At 43.0% G+C, this 14,432-nt stretch overlaps 1 protein-coding gene across 1 annotated transcript; it reads left to right on the top strand.

Annotated features, from left to right (window-relative positions):
- The first annotated feature begins 2,343 nt into the window (after positions 1–2,343).
- On the top strand, positions 2,344–8,534 carry LOC130070569 (kelch-like protein 10). Its single transcript, XM_056234990.1, has 8 exons — positions 2,344–2,490; positions 2,846–3,335; positions 3,842–4,261; positions 6,860–7,057; positions 7,273–7,422; positions 7,607–7,754; positions 7,952–8,099; positions 8,221–8,534. Exons 1-8 carry the CDS (start codon positions 2,348–2,350, stop codon positions 8,351–8,353), a joined length of 1,830 nt encoding a protein of 609 aa, XP_056090965.1. The 5' UTR covers positions 2,344–2,347; the 3' UTR covers positions 8,354–8,534.
- Positions 8,535–14,432: the final 5,898 nt, after the last annotated feature.

Below are 14,432 nucleotides of genomic sequence, written 5' to 3'. Positions count from 1 at the left end.
GTATTTATTTTTCGACAAATTTAACCGACAATATTTAACTAAATTGTTTCTGGACTTTAAGTTATAAAGAGGTTATTTTCTTATATTATTCATATATAATTTTTTAGATTCCTAGATTTATTTGTTGCACTTTTTATACAGATATATTGTAAATCTAAAATACATTTTTCAGTTTAAAGTATTAGATGTGTGGCTGCATTTTAAGTTCTTTTTCACTTAAGAAAAATAAATAATATATTGCTGTGAAAAGTATGTCAGATAATAAAAATACTCTAGTTCACTGTATGCATTTGTTCATGTTTTATTAAGGGATAAGTCTGAAGCACACCATAAAATAATTCTATCAATTCATACAGGGCTAGTATGAATTGCAGCTGTATAGATACACACCCAGGTATCGGAATCGGTATCAGGAAGGGAAAAAGGGTATCGGAACATCTCTAGGTTAAAGCGGAGACTGGTTGCTGCAATATTCCTTTACTATAATGTCCCACTCTGCTGAGACAGCGTGGAACTGCAACCATTTCCTGATGTATGAACTTATTAAAGCTTCCAGCTTCTCTACTGTTGTCAAAGAAACCTTGTACACAGTCAGTGGCCACAGCAACCTCGGCAGTAGACCAAACTGAAAGCACCAGAGTTTTAGTTTGCCTGGTAGAGCACAGCTGTTTATGCTCTTCAACCCTTCCACTGCTTGTCTTCTAACTTCTCCCACTCGAACTGTGTCCTTTAGATCCCCATCGTACCATCTCCCAAGACTCTTCACTGGCTTCTCAGACACTGTTGGTATTGCCTCACCATTAATAAAGAATGTTTTATCTACTACTTTGCCTTTAATTATAGAGATGCTCCTTGATTTAGAGGGCTTAAATTGCAATTATGCCCATTCAATGTTATCGGTTAATTTACCCAATAACCGATTAGTGCAGGCTACTGTTGTAGTCATGGTTGTCATCCATGTATGCTATAACATCCTGTCATGGGATCTGAACAGAGGACTCGAATGCAGAGGTAAGGTGAAAAGAGTTTATTGATACAACCTCCAAGGTTGGTGACAAAAGTGCTCAAAAGTAAAGGTGAGAAAAGGGATCTCCAGATCTGTCCAAAAGGCTCACTGGACACACAGTCTGAGAAGACCACCTCAGAAGCAGCGCACAGCTTGGATGGGAAACGAGACGAGAGAATGAACAGCCAGGAGACGATCAGCAATAACTCCTCGTCTAAGCGTCCTGAGCACAATGGTGAACAAGGTAAGACAAGAAACACAACAGTACAGATCCACATGAGACAACACCCAAAACAATCTACTGACAAACAGGGGCAGACACAGCAGAGAATATAAAGGAAAATGAAACAAGCAACAGGTGAGGGAAATCAACTAATCTGTGCGCAGCTGCACAGAATCAGCCCTGATTTCCCAGGTCACAAGCTGCAGAAAATGACAGGACAAACACAGACAACAGGAAGAAGCCGATGATGCACCCTGAACCGTGACACATCCAAAAAGTTATATACTAAAACCTGTTATAGTATGGCAACACTTTTTTTGCTACTTATTTCAAAATCATGATAATACCGTATATATTATAGGTCAAATTCCTAAAAACAAAAAACAACAATAAAAATAATTGGGTCACGGCTTAATGTCCATGGGGAAATGTGGGTCCCATGGCCAAACCAGTGGCCAAAACCAAACTGCTGGTATAAGGAACAATCTCAGATACAGCCATGTGTTAGTGACTGTTCGAAGTCTTGTTTGTTGTATTTTCCATTTGTAAATATTGGGGGGGAAAACAGCATGGTCAATTATTTGTAATTTTACTTATAATAATAATATATAATTACATATAAAATTTACCGATTTAACCAATAAAAGTAAGACATTGCACTCATGATGTGGCCTAATGCTGTGTGACCTTGAAATGGAATGGGAATATGACATCTGTGAAAAATAATTATCTCCATACAGGCCTCTGTTAAACTTATTTGGGGTCACAGTCAAACCATGCAAGAAAAATCTGTCCTACTGTCAAAAACTCACTAGTATTTTGTGCAATCAAAATGGATGATCAAATCACTAATTATCCCATGGTTTATTTATTTTATTTGTCACTGAGTTTTTAATAATATCTTTGTGACTGTGAATATGTTTTATGCAAAAGGAATGTATAAAACAAAACTATGTGTGTGGCCAAGACACAAACTGAAAAAATATTCAAGCTCTACAACTATGATGTCACAAAGACATTCTACAGAACTCTCCTGAGCAAAAGTCCCCACAAAGACAAAATCCTGAGGTGACTTTAATCAGAGTTTGAGGTGAGAAGACTGAGAGTCCTGAAAGAACATGGAGAACATAAGAGCCACAGCCTTTGACGTGTTTGATGAAGCACGTTTACTGGGAGAACACACTGACATGATCATCAAGTCAAACGACAGAGAATTTCAAGTGCACAAGATCATCATGTGTGGCTGCAGCACCTACTTTAGGTGAGAAGCAGCATTTGAACTGCAATTGTGTGCAAATTACCTAGAAATTATAATAATACATAATTTCCACTGCTAACATCATTCTGTTGAAACTGCCTAAGCTGTCCAAATATATAAATGCATGAAAATGAATGAGTGTATTGCCAGAACAAAGAATGTAACTATGATATCTAGGAAAAAAACATTCTTGAAATTTGATTTTGGAAGTGGCTATGAATGAAGTTTTACCCAGCATTTCGAATTTAATATGGAACTAATCTGTTTCTCTAAGTAAATGTGGCTGAAATGTAAATAACGAAAAGTTATTTTATATATGCTCATTATTAATGCATTTCTTTGTCAAATATGTTCACAGGGCTCTTTTCTCCAACAACTGGAGCAGCCCACAACATTTCTGTGAAATTCCAGGAATATCCCAAGACATCATGCCTCTTATTATCCAGTATGCGTACACAAGATCTGTGCTCATTACTCAAGAGAATGTGGTGGAGCTCTTGGTGGCGGCTGAAATGATCTTAGTCTCAGGTCTTGTAGATTCCTGCTGTCAGTTCCTGGAGTCACATTTATGCCCAGAGAACTGCATTGGCATCTGCAAGTTTACACAGGACTTTTTCTCCTGCTCAAAGCTCCGCTGTAAAGCAAAGCACTACATCCTGCAGCACTTTGAGGAGGTTCTGCACGTATCTGGGGAGTTCCTGGAGCTCTCCCTGGAAGAGCTTGAGGAGATCATTGATGAGGATGAGCTGAATGTCAAACAGGAGGAGGTGGTTTTTGAAGCCGTCCTCCACTGGATTAATCATGCACCAGCAAACAGGAGGCAACACATTGCAGTGCTTTTGCCAAAGGTAAAACAGAGATTTTTGTCTTGTTTTTCATTACACATATCTTAAAACTCTTAAATCAAGATACATTTTCTGCTATAATTTTATTTTTTGTCATTTTGTTTTGTGGTTTTGTCATTTACATTTCTTTTTTGTTTAAATGTGTCTATAATTTACTAATTTTATTTCAGTTTGAAATGAAATAAAATGAAAATGAGAAAAGGTGCCTTGACAACTATTTAAGATTAAGTTTTTAAATATTTTATTTCAGTTAAAGTTTATTCTAATTTTATTTTTATTTTAGGGTTTTAGTTTTAGTTTAACTACAATAATCCTGGCATGGGGTAATAAAAAGAAACTTAATTCAAAGGGCAAACAAGTTTATTTCTCTTCCCCTTCTGACAGTTTTTTTTTCTCGTTTCAAGCATTAACATTGGAAATCCTTTTTCATTTTTGAACACCATATTATAACTGCTTACTAACAGTCTTGCAACAGTCTCTGAAAGTCTAAACGCTCCCTTGTGCTTTAGGTTCGATTGGGGTTGATAACATCAGCCTACTTTATCAATAATGTTAAGGGCAATGCACTAGTGATGGAGAATCAAGCCTGCATGCCTGTTATCATCAATGCAATGAAGACTTTGTTTGACCTCAACATGGATGAACCCACCAACTCAGAACTCATGCATCAACTGACACGTCCACGTCTGCCCTCATCGATCCTATTGGCCATCGGGGGATGGAGCGACGGCAATCCCACCAATGAGATTGAGGCATATGATGTGAAGGCAGACTGCTGGGTCAGTGTGGCTCAAGAGGATGAGCGTCCCAGAGCCTATCATGGTACAGCAGTCCTGGATGAGTTTGTCTACTGTATTGGTGGTTTTGATGGTGTGGAGTATTTCAACAGAGTGAGGAAATTCAATCTTATCACTCAGACTTGGCAAGAGGTGAGTGATGTAGGTCAACATGTAACTTTAATTTAGCTTCCTTTATAAAACAGTATTGTGGTACAGTGATGGTACTGGATTGTACTTTGACATGGTTCATAGTGCTGAATGATGTGCTGTACTCCACATTACTTCAAAGAATACCACTGTATTACCATATTACATGTCTAAAAAGTGGTAAAACCATGATACATTTTTGTTTGTGTTCCAGCAACTGCTGTAGCTTTGAATAATAATAGTGCAGTGCCCGTGCAAAATCTGTTTTGTGTGTTTTTAGTAATTGTTGGTTTGGTGTGTTTGAGTGCTCATTGTTACAATTACACAGCAAAAGTTCAGTGACATTTTTATTTGTGTATGGTAGAAAGCAAATACTGATACTGACAATAAATATGGAAAATTGAACTGGTTGCATAAAAATTTATAAAGGTGATATTAGGTGACATGTATCTGTGTACAGGTAGCAGGAGTTTAGATTAGATTACACAGCAATTTAACATAGCATATTCAACATCACATAGTTACAGGCTAACTTCAGCACGCATGACACAGTAATAACTTAGCATTGAGACCAGGCTATGCTTGAGCAAACAGTTTGTGAATGGCTACTACAAATGATGGCTGTGAAAGAGACTGTGAACGCATTGAATAGGATATGTTTAGTTGGTGAGTAGCATAGGCTACTATTAAACAGCGATAACATTAAGCGCACCAGAATGAAATATAATATTCAGAAGTAAACAATGTAGCTGACTTACAGATTCAGTTAACATCCATGAATAACGATTCAGGGAGCAGCTACACAGTGAACTCCGAAAAAACTCTATGCTTGAGCAAACAGTTTGTGAATAGGCTACTACAAATGATGGCCGTGAACAAAATATAATATTTAGAAGTAAACAGTGTAGCTGAATTAATGTTTAGCTGACAGAGTATTTATGTCAGAATTTTTATTTTTAAACCACAACCTTCTAAACATCATCTAAACATCTTCAATGTGTGCTTCTTTTACCGATATATTTACCGATATCTTTTGCATTTCGGTTACGCTTTAGATTACAGCCCGGGAAAGTACTGCGTAATTAAAGCAATTTTACAGCGTAACCTTCGGTAATTATAGTGTACCTATAATGTACTTACAATATAAGTATAAGGGAACAATATTTTAAGTTTGGGGAATAAAGGGGTAACAACCAGGAGAATTAAAAAATGATTTATACTGTAAGTATTATAGAACTAAGGGGTACTTATTCTACTATTATGATATAACAATCTTACATTTGGGATCAATTTAGCAAGAACATATACTGCGTACCTTTTTGAAATAATGGTGAACCAGTACATACTGTATAGGCTTTATAAATGCATAGATATGTACCCTATAACTTTTAAAATGTAATCTTTTGAACAAAAGTGCACTTAAAACGAAAACTATTGCAACTTTTGCTTAAATATTGTGGAAAGATACTCTTGTTTCATGTAGCTTGTTACCCCCTTGTTCGATGTAGTTACAGGGTAAGTGTGACATTGTGGGCTGTAAATTAAAGTGGTGCTTGTTACCCTCTTGTTCCATGTAGTTACAGGGTAAATGTGACATTGCGGGCTGTAAATTAAAGTGGTGCTTGTTACCCTCTTGTTCGATGTAGTTACAGGGTAAGTGTGACATTGCAGGCCGTAAATTAAAGTGGTGGTTGTTGTTACCCTCTTGTTCCATGTAGTTACAGGGTAACAATAAAAATGCATACACACAATCTTATCACTGACTTCGAAACCTTTATTTATTATACAAGTAGGCCTACCACTTACCCTGTAACCACATGAAACAAGATATATTTCCCAGTATTTAAGAAAATTGCAATAGTCTTAGCTTTTCTTGCCTTGAAACATGTTAGCCCAACTTAAACATCTGCACTTTTGCTATCAAAAAATAAATAAATAAAAGTATAAATGCACAGATATGTACCCTGTAATTTAAAAATAGCCTATACAGTATGTATTGGTACACAATTATTACAAAAAGGTACACAGTGTTCTCAGTAAATTGCTCCCAAATGTAAGATTGTTGTATCATAGTAGAATAAGTTCCCCTTAGTTACTTACAGTATAAATATTTTTTTAATTCTCCTGGTTGTTACCCCTTTATGCCCCAAACTTTACATATTGTTCCCTTACTTACATGCAAGTACTTTATAGGTACACTATAATTACCGAAAGTTACTCTGTAAATTCCTCTTAATTACACAGTACTTTCCGGGCTGTAATCTAAAGCGATACCTGCATTTCTAATTCAAACAACGTCAAACTTGGCACTGCACTTACTTGTGCCCGTAGCAAGACACCTATCTGAAATCCACTGGACTAACGGTTCGAGAGATATGCGAATAACAGACAGATACACAGACAGACGTTCCTGTAATTTATAGATAGATAATATAATATAATATAATACACCAGAGTTGCCATCATGATTGTGTCAAAAAAAAAATACCATTAAGAAAAATAATAATAGTAATAATGTACTTTTGTGCAACTGATAGGACAGAACCAATTAGATGGTGTATTGATGTGTGTTCGCACACTGATGAATTTGGTGTGTTGTAGGTGGCCCCCATGTATGAACGCCGATGCTATATTAGTGTTTCTGTTCTGGACGGGCTCATTTATGCCATTGGAGGTTTTGATGGACACCAACGGCTTAAAACAGTAGAGTGCTACGATCCAAACACCAATCAGTGGACAATGATGGCACCCATGAATGAACGGAGGAGTGACTCCAGCGCCACCTCACTGCAGGGCAGGGTAAGAGCACTTACCCATGATTCCACACTATTCTGCTGGACACTATTAATGCCTGTAAAGCATGAAGGAAAGGTGAAATTGAGATATGGCATGGGAATAGTGTAAATATGAAAAGGAATATCATACAATTTACAGAGTGTTTTAAACACTGCTTTTCTGATCAATCTGTGATGATTGTGCACAAACATCATGCATGTTATTTTTGTGTTTGTCAGATTTATATCTGTGGTGGTTTTACTGGGATCGAGTGTCTCTTCTCTGCTGAGAGCTTCAACCCTGAAACAAACCAGTGGACTCTCATCGCTCCCATGAGTACCCGCCGCAGTGGTGTTGGTGTGATCGCTTATGCAGATCTAGTGTATGCTGTGAGTATTAAACACACACATATCAGTGTTATAGTTTTAATTAACTATAATAACCATGACACAAATACAGAAATATGGAACAATCACAGTTTAAAGGTTGCACTTATGTAAATGCATGCATGGATGTGCAATGTGCATATACAAATGCACAGAATACATAAATAACAAGTGTATTTATTTAAAGGTTGGTGGTTTTGATGGTGCCAGTCGTTTGCGGAGTGCGGAGGCCTACAATCCGCTGACTAACATTTGGCGTGACGTTGCATCAATGTACAATCCACGCAGCAACTTTGGCATTGAGGTGAGATGTGGACAGGTAATATCTGTCTCGGGTGAAACTATGAAATAACTTTACAATAATAATTTGATGATAATGAATATGGGGGAAACATTTTTTTGGTCCCCTATTGAGAATAATTGGAAAGTTGCACCCTAATTGGAGAAGGGTTCAAAGATCAATGCGTGTCAAAACAATATAACTATGTTTAAATGAAGCATTGCATCTATAATAAGATTTATTAATGTAAAGCTAAAGACATTATCTGTACATTATTTATTTTCCTTTTTAACTTCCTCAAAATCCAGGTAGTTAATGGTCAGTTGTTTGCTGTCGGAGGCTTTAATGGATTCAGCACCACCTCTGATGTGGAGTGCTACGATGAGAAGACAGATGAATGGTAACTTCCACAAACACTAAATCTCACAGATCATTTCACACTGCGTTAGATATAAGTATAAGTCTATAAGTCTAATACAGACTATATTTCATTGCATTCCTTGCATCTGTTTTCTATACAGGTTTGATGGAAATGAAATGGCCATTTTCCGCAGTGCTCTGAGCTGTTGTGTAGCATCAGGATTGCCTAACATGGCACAGTATGCTGCCCTACGAGACACCGTACAGACACAAGACGAGTCTGACAGTGAATGATCTCCTTCTAGCAGATCTGACAGTCTGACTACAAATGGAGTGTCATGTTTCCTGAATAAATGCATTAAAAAAAGAGGTTGTATTCTGAATGTTAAACTTTCTCTCAGGTGTAGTGTTGTTCATTTAAAAAATGAAACCTTGCAAGGGATCTTTACAGCTCAACAAACCAACATATACTATTGAGAACGTCTCGGTTACGTATGTAACCCTCGTTCCCTGAAGGAGGGAACGGAGACGTAGTCGACGTGTCGACTGATTGGGATCACACTTAGAGAGCCTGTCATCTTCGAGTACTATTAAAACGAGCCAATGTAATTGGCGTGCGTGAAATGCATTGCACACTCCGCCCCCACGGTGCAGGTATAAATACGGAAGTGGATGCACGCACTAGTCGTTTTTCACTGAGGAGCCGAGCGTAACTCGGAGTCAGCGGTGGTCCAGCAATAGTGGCGACGGGACTACGTCTCCGTTCCCTCCTTCAGGGAACGAGGGTTACGTACGTAACCAAGACGTTCTCTTTCAGTAACTCACGTTCAACGTAGTCGATGTGTCGACTGATTGGGATCCCAATTAAAATCTAGTGCTGCCACCTTCCAGTGCCTAGACAAAAGCCTCCAGATCCCCCTGCAATTAGGCGGGGAAGGGACAGGGCTTAGGCCAGGGAAGTCACTGCTGTTCCTACAGGACCACTGGGAAAGCGTTCCCTGAACATGGAAGGAAGGGACGCTGCGGAAGCCACATCCTGCCCGAAGGGAGGTAACGTGGAGAATACACATATGAACTGGGCGGATGACCGGGCAGTACAACATATGGAAGCCACTGTTAGGCACCGTTAGGCTGGAGCCACTGGGGTGGCTCCAGCCTAACAGGGGGGAGACTCAACCGAACAGTGACGGCAGACGGCAGCTCTGCCAAGGGAAGACACGGGCTCGCCGCAGGGAGCCGTACCGTGGAAGAATACACATATGGGATCGCCGTAGAGATCACAGCATATGGACCCAGCCTAACACAGGTTCCACCAGTGCATACGAGTGATAGGCCTGGCTTCGGACATTCCGCCATGTCCGTTGCCGAAGGGTATGGAGGAACTCGACAGGGTTCGGCTAAAAAGGGGAACTTAACTGGAGCAAGAATTGCGCACGTATCCAGTCCATAGGAGGGGAATGGCGCAGCAAGCCGACACAACGAACCGGACTTACAGTGAAACCGGACTTTCATGTGAAGGGAGCCCACGGGAAGCAGCGGTTCGACTAAGGTGTCGCCCAGCCCTCAAATCTAGAATATCTGTCAGCGAAGCACTCTGTGTCAACGCCTAAGCGGGAGCACACACTCATTTAAGAGGAGCTCACCACCTAAGTGGACATGTGCATCTCGGGAATTTCACCAAGATGAAGGCAGCCACTTCAGTGGGCCAACCTCGCTTGGAAACAGCCTTCCCTCTCTGCTGATTTCCTTAACAGATAAGAGCTGATCTGAGGTCCTAAGGCTTGCGTTCTGTGCACCTAAAACCGCAATGAAGCAGACGGACAGAGAAAGCCAGGGCTGGGTCTGCCTCCTCCAGGCAGCGCTTGCAGGCTCACCACCTGGTCCATTTAAGGGAGAGGTAGGAACCTTGGGCACATATCCAGGCCGGGGTCTCAGCCGGCCCGATTTTCAGGCACAAGTCGTTGACCGAAAGCGAGCAAGTCCCTACCCTCTAGAAGAGACCATGCGAGCAGGATAACTGTTAAAAACAGAATTTTTAACTCAATGCCTGCAGTGGCTCAGGGGCGGTCTCTGCATTGCAACAGCACCAGAGACAGGCCGAGGAGGATAAAGAGGGGCGCAGGGATGACCCTTGCTCCCTCAGGAACCTGACGATCAGGACGTGCTTCCCATACTTCTGCATATGATGTTTGTATCATATTTAGGGTGAAGGAACAGCCTACTCCAACCCAACTTGCAGGAAAGAGAGCACTGAAATGACCGAACGCTCTCAGGATCTCCTCACGGAGAGAAGACTCATTCAACGAATAGGTTCCACTCCTGACTAGCGAAGCACAACTGCCTTATTGTAAGGGGGTGCTTGCAGAAGTGATGGTCTCTACCACATACCCTTGTGATAGCGACCTGAACTTCCCCGTCCAGTTCTTTGAACGCGGGTGCCATCATGCCCCGTCCCTGAAATGTATTCAGGGGAAGTCAGGAAGGCTGTCGAGGGAACTCGATCTGGTACAATGAAGTACGGGTTTATAGAAACCGGCCTTCATATCGGCTGGAGGAGAGGCAACATCGCGTCCTTCGCCAGTAGGACTGCGACGTGCACACACAGGGCAGGAGCAGCGCTCAACACGTAGGTGTGATAAATATCACTAATCTTAGGAGCATCTCAGCTCAACACCTAGGTATGATGAATATCACTGAGCCAGGGCGAAGCCAAGCGAAATGAATCGCAAGCCAAGTCTGCTGGTAGTTTCGGGGTCAGCTGGAGCGGTAGGAAGCATCTTCAGGCTTACACACACCGTGCCAGGGGCCAGGGAACCACAGACGTACCTGAGGTGGGGCAGCGAGGTGGAGGACAGGGACCCGGCTCGGAAGGCCCGGAGGTGGCCCGAAGCAGGGTCTGAGTGTGGTGTATGACACTTACCTGTCTCCACGAGACGGCCATGGATGCGTGAGAAGGCGGATGACCGGGTCCTCGAACCGCACCCAGCTGCCGTGCTGGCGAACAAGAGGGGGCTGAGCGGTGCAAGGGTTACAGGGCACACCGCCAGACTCGCCCTCTTGGGACCCAGGAACAGAGGAATTTTGTCTTTCTTTGGAGTGTGGGTACCGCTTCCTCCGCTTCTTTTGGGAGCAGCGGAGGAACAGACACACACACACTGGGCGGGCTGGGCGTCCCTACTGCGGCTGGCTCCATGCTGAGGCCTGGCTGGAGGCTGCTGCGGAGGCCCAGTGGGAGCGGCGGCAGGGGAACGCTCTCGGCGACGAGTAGGCGGAGGAATTGCCACCGGCGGCGGCGTGGAGGCAGCAGCGGGCCGCCGGGGCAGGATGTGCCGGATGGCCTCAGTCTGCACTTGGGCGGCAGAGAACTGTTGGATGTAGTTCTCCGCCGTGTCGCCGACCAGCCCAACCTGGGAAATTGGGGAGACCAGGAACCGAACCTTATCCGCATCCGCCATATCAACCAGGCTGAGCCAACGATGGCGCTCCTGGACCACTAAGGTGGACACCGCCAGACCGATCGCGCATGCCACGACACTCGTGCCCGGAGGGCGAGGTCAGATGCAGTGCGATGCTCACCTATGAGCGCACGGTCTGGGCTACCCTCGTGCATGTCCATGGGTGCCCTGGCCTGACAGACCTGTAGCAGTGCCATGGCACGCAAAAGGAGGCGGCTTGCCCACAGGCTTTGTAAGTTCTGCCCGTCGGAACGGACGAGAACTCACAGGCCTTAGGGGGGAGACGAGGATCCCCCCAAAAGGCAGCGGCCGCCGGACACCGCTCCTTCATCAAGGGTAGTGAGGGGGAAAAGCTATTCAGGCAGTTTCTGGCAGAGAAAGGTGCCATCCACAACCTGGTAAGCTTTCCATGCACTTCGGGATAGAAAGGCACTGGGGAGGCGAGCTGAGAACCAGCGCGGCCCGCCCCAAGATACCAATCCTCCAACCGAGACTGAACGGGACACGGTGGAGGGTTCCACTCGAGCCCGGCAGCCTCGGTGGCCCGTTTCAGCATAGCTGACACACAAAAACACAGACGAGTCGTCATCTCCAGAGGCCAGCTCACCCTCCAATGCTGCTATCGACATCTTATCCTCTGGGGGAACCCCAATTGAAACGGCTGTTCGGTCCCTTATAGAGGGACCAGCACGTTCAACAGGAATTCCATCGGCTGCAGTGTGATGGAGGAGTGAGGAGCCCACAGAGAATGGTTACCGGGCGAGACCTCCATCACTATCCTCCGTTCACCCATCCCACACGGCAGCCAGGGGTGGGGCATGGTAATGGGGACTCGCGCTTCGCGGACTAAGGCGAGTCTCAATCTCAACACCGCGACAGTCATATTCCCGCAATGGGAACATGTACCGCCCACAAAAGCTGCTTCAGCGTGCTGTAAGCCCAAACACGTGATGCAACAATTGTGACCGTCAGAGAAGAAAAGGGAACGACCGCATCCAGAAACGCACAGGTGGAATGACATCTTTAAAAAAAAAAAGAAGTTTTTTTTTGTTTGTTTTTTAAAAAGACGCACCCGTGTTGCTCTTTCAGGAAATAGGACCCATCACCAGTGCCGAAGCACACAGGGGAATGACCGCGGCCACACTGGACAGTGAACTGAAACAGTGAAGCACTCACTTTTCCGCCCTCTAACCAGCCGTCAACACACACAAACCTTTAGAAATTTGTTGCTGTTAAAACGTGCTCGGTTACGTACGTAACCTCGGTTCTCTCTAGTAGAGGGAACGAGTATTGCGTAAGTTGCTTACGCTACGGGTAAAGTCATCTTTTCTCGAGATATTGAAGCCAAAAATTATCCTTAATTTTCCATATATTGTCAACTAGGGGTGGAACGGTACACAGAAGTCACGGTTCGGTTCATACCTCGGTTCAGACATCACGGTTCGGTACGATTTCGGTACAATGGAGGAAAAAGCAAAACAAAAATGCAGAAGGCATTGTATTTTTTAAATAAGTTTTATTAATAAAGGCATAGAACCAGTTTATTTGTAGTGCACTGACAATAGTTTTATATAATTAGTTTATTAATTAAATTAATAAAAAGACAAAAATACCTTGCGATATGTTTGGTAATTGTACCTGAATTAATTTTAAATTATTTTGCTATATTTCAGATCAATATATTTGTTTTGTTTTCATTTTAATTAACATTATTAATTGACAATGTATTATTATTCTCATCTGAATTATAAATAATTGATTTCTGTATAAAATAATACTGCCATTAAAAACACATTCGATTTTCTTTTTTTAATCAATGTAGAATGTGTAAGATTAGTGCTCCGAGGACAAGAAATGAAAACCAATGCAATATGATGAATGTCCAAAAGATGGGACCCACAGACTGTTTTGAAATGGAGTTGGATAAATATGGTTTGCTTTTAAAACAGTGTGTGTGTGTGTGTGTGTGTGTGTGTGTGTGTGTGTGTGTGTGTGTGTGTGATTTTGGTTGGGTGCAGTTGTAGGTTACAGTTTGACAAGAGTTTACAGTGTGACAAAAGCACAATGTTGTGTTTTATTGCGAGTGAACACAAATATAAGTAAACACTTTGCAGGTTTAATGTTCTGTATGAACAAAATGACGGAGTATGTTTTTTATGTTTCCACTGTTCGATCGCAACCGCGCCTCTCTCTCTCTCTCTCGCGCGCGCACACACACACACTCCAGCATTGCAATCTTGACATCGCAGCCTGTTCATTGTGCGGTCACACCAAACGCGAATAGAGTGTCAAATTCGCGTCTAGTTCGACGGTAGTCCAAAGCGAATGGGACGCGTGCATAAAGCCAACGTTTTAAGTGAACGCGCGTTCAGAGCTAAGCCGATGGTACAGATTATGTGTCCCTAAAGAATCCGCGTATCTAACAGTAGTTCCACATTACATTAATTAATTTGCACGCGAGTTTTATTTATTTTTATACCGTGTATTCTTCGTGTAAATTCGTGCACCGAACCATGACGCCCGTACCGTTTCGGTTCAATACGAATACATGTACCGTTCCACCCCTATTGTCAACGCAGTGCAGCAGCAGCAGACCTAGAGCAGGCTATCTTGCGTGCCCATTGGCTGCCTTCCGGCAACTGCTGCAGCCTACCGCTGAGCCTCGCGCGTGACGTCGCGCCCTCTACGCGTCACAGCCCGCCAGAAAGGGGGGTGGCTTAGCGTATAAAAGACTGGCTCGGGGGGCTGCATCACTGGTTTCATCAGCTGAAGCGAAAATTCGCTCTTGGCGCCTGCACGGTCAGGTTACGCAATACGTTCCCTCTACTCTTCCTGCTCTTCCTCCTGATTCACTTCCTGCTCTGCTACTGTTCGGTCGCTCTTGCTTACCGCTCCGCACTTTGCTCTATCGCTTTTAT

Source organism: Rhinichthys klamathensis, unplaced genomic scaffold, assembly GCF_029890125.1.
Source record: "Rhinichthys klamathensis goyatoka isolate OS25496 unplaced genomic scaffold, OSU_Roscu_1.1 h1tg000412l_1, whole genome shotgun sequence".
Lineage (NCBI taxonomy): Eukaryota > Metazoa > Chordata > Actinopteri > Cypriniformes > Leuciscidae > Rhinichthys > Rhinichthys klamathensis.
This window is presented reverse-complemented; position numbering and strand designations above follow the sequence as displayed.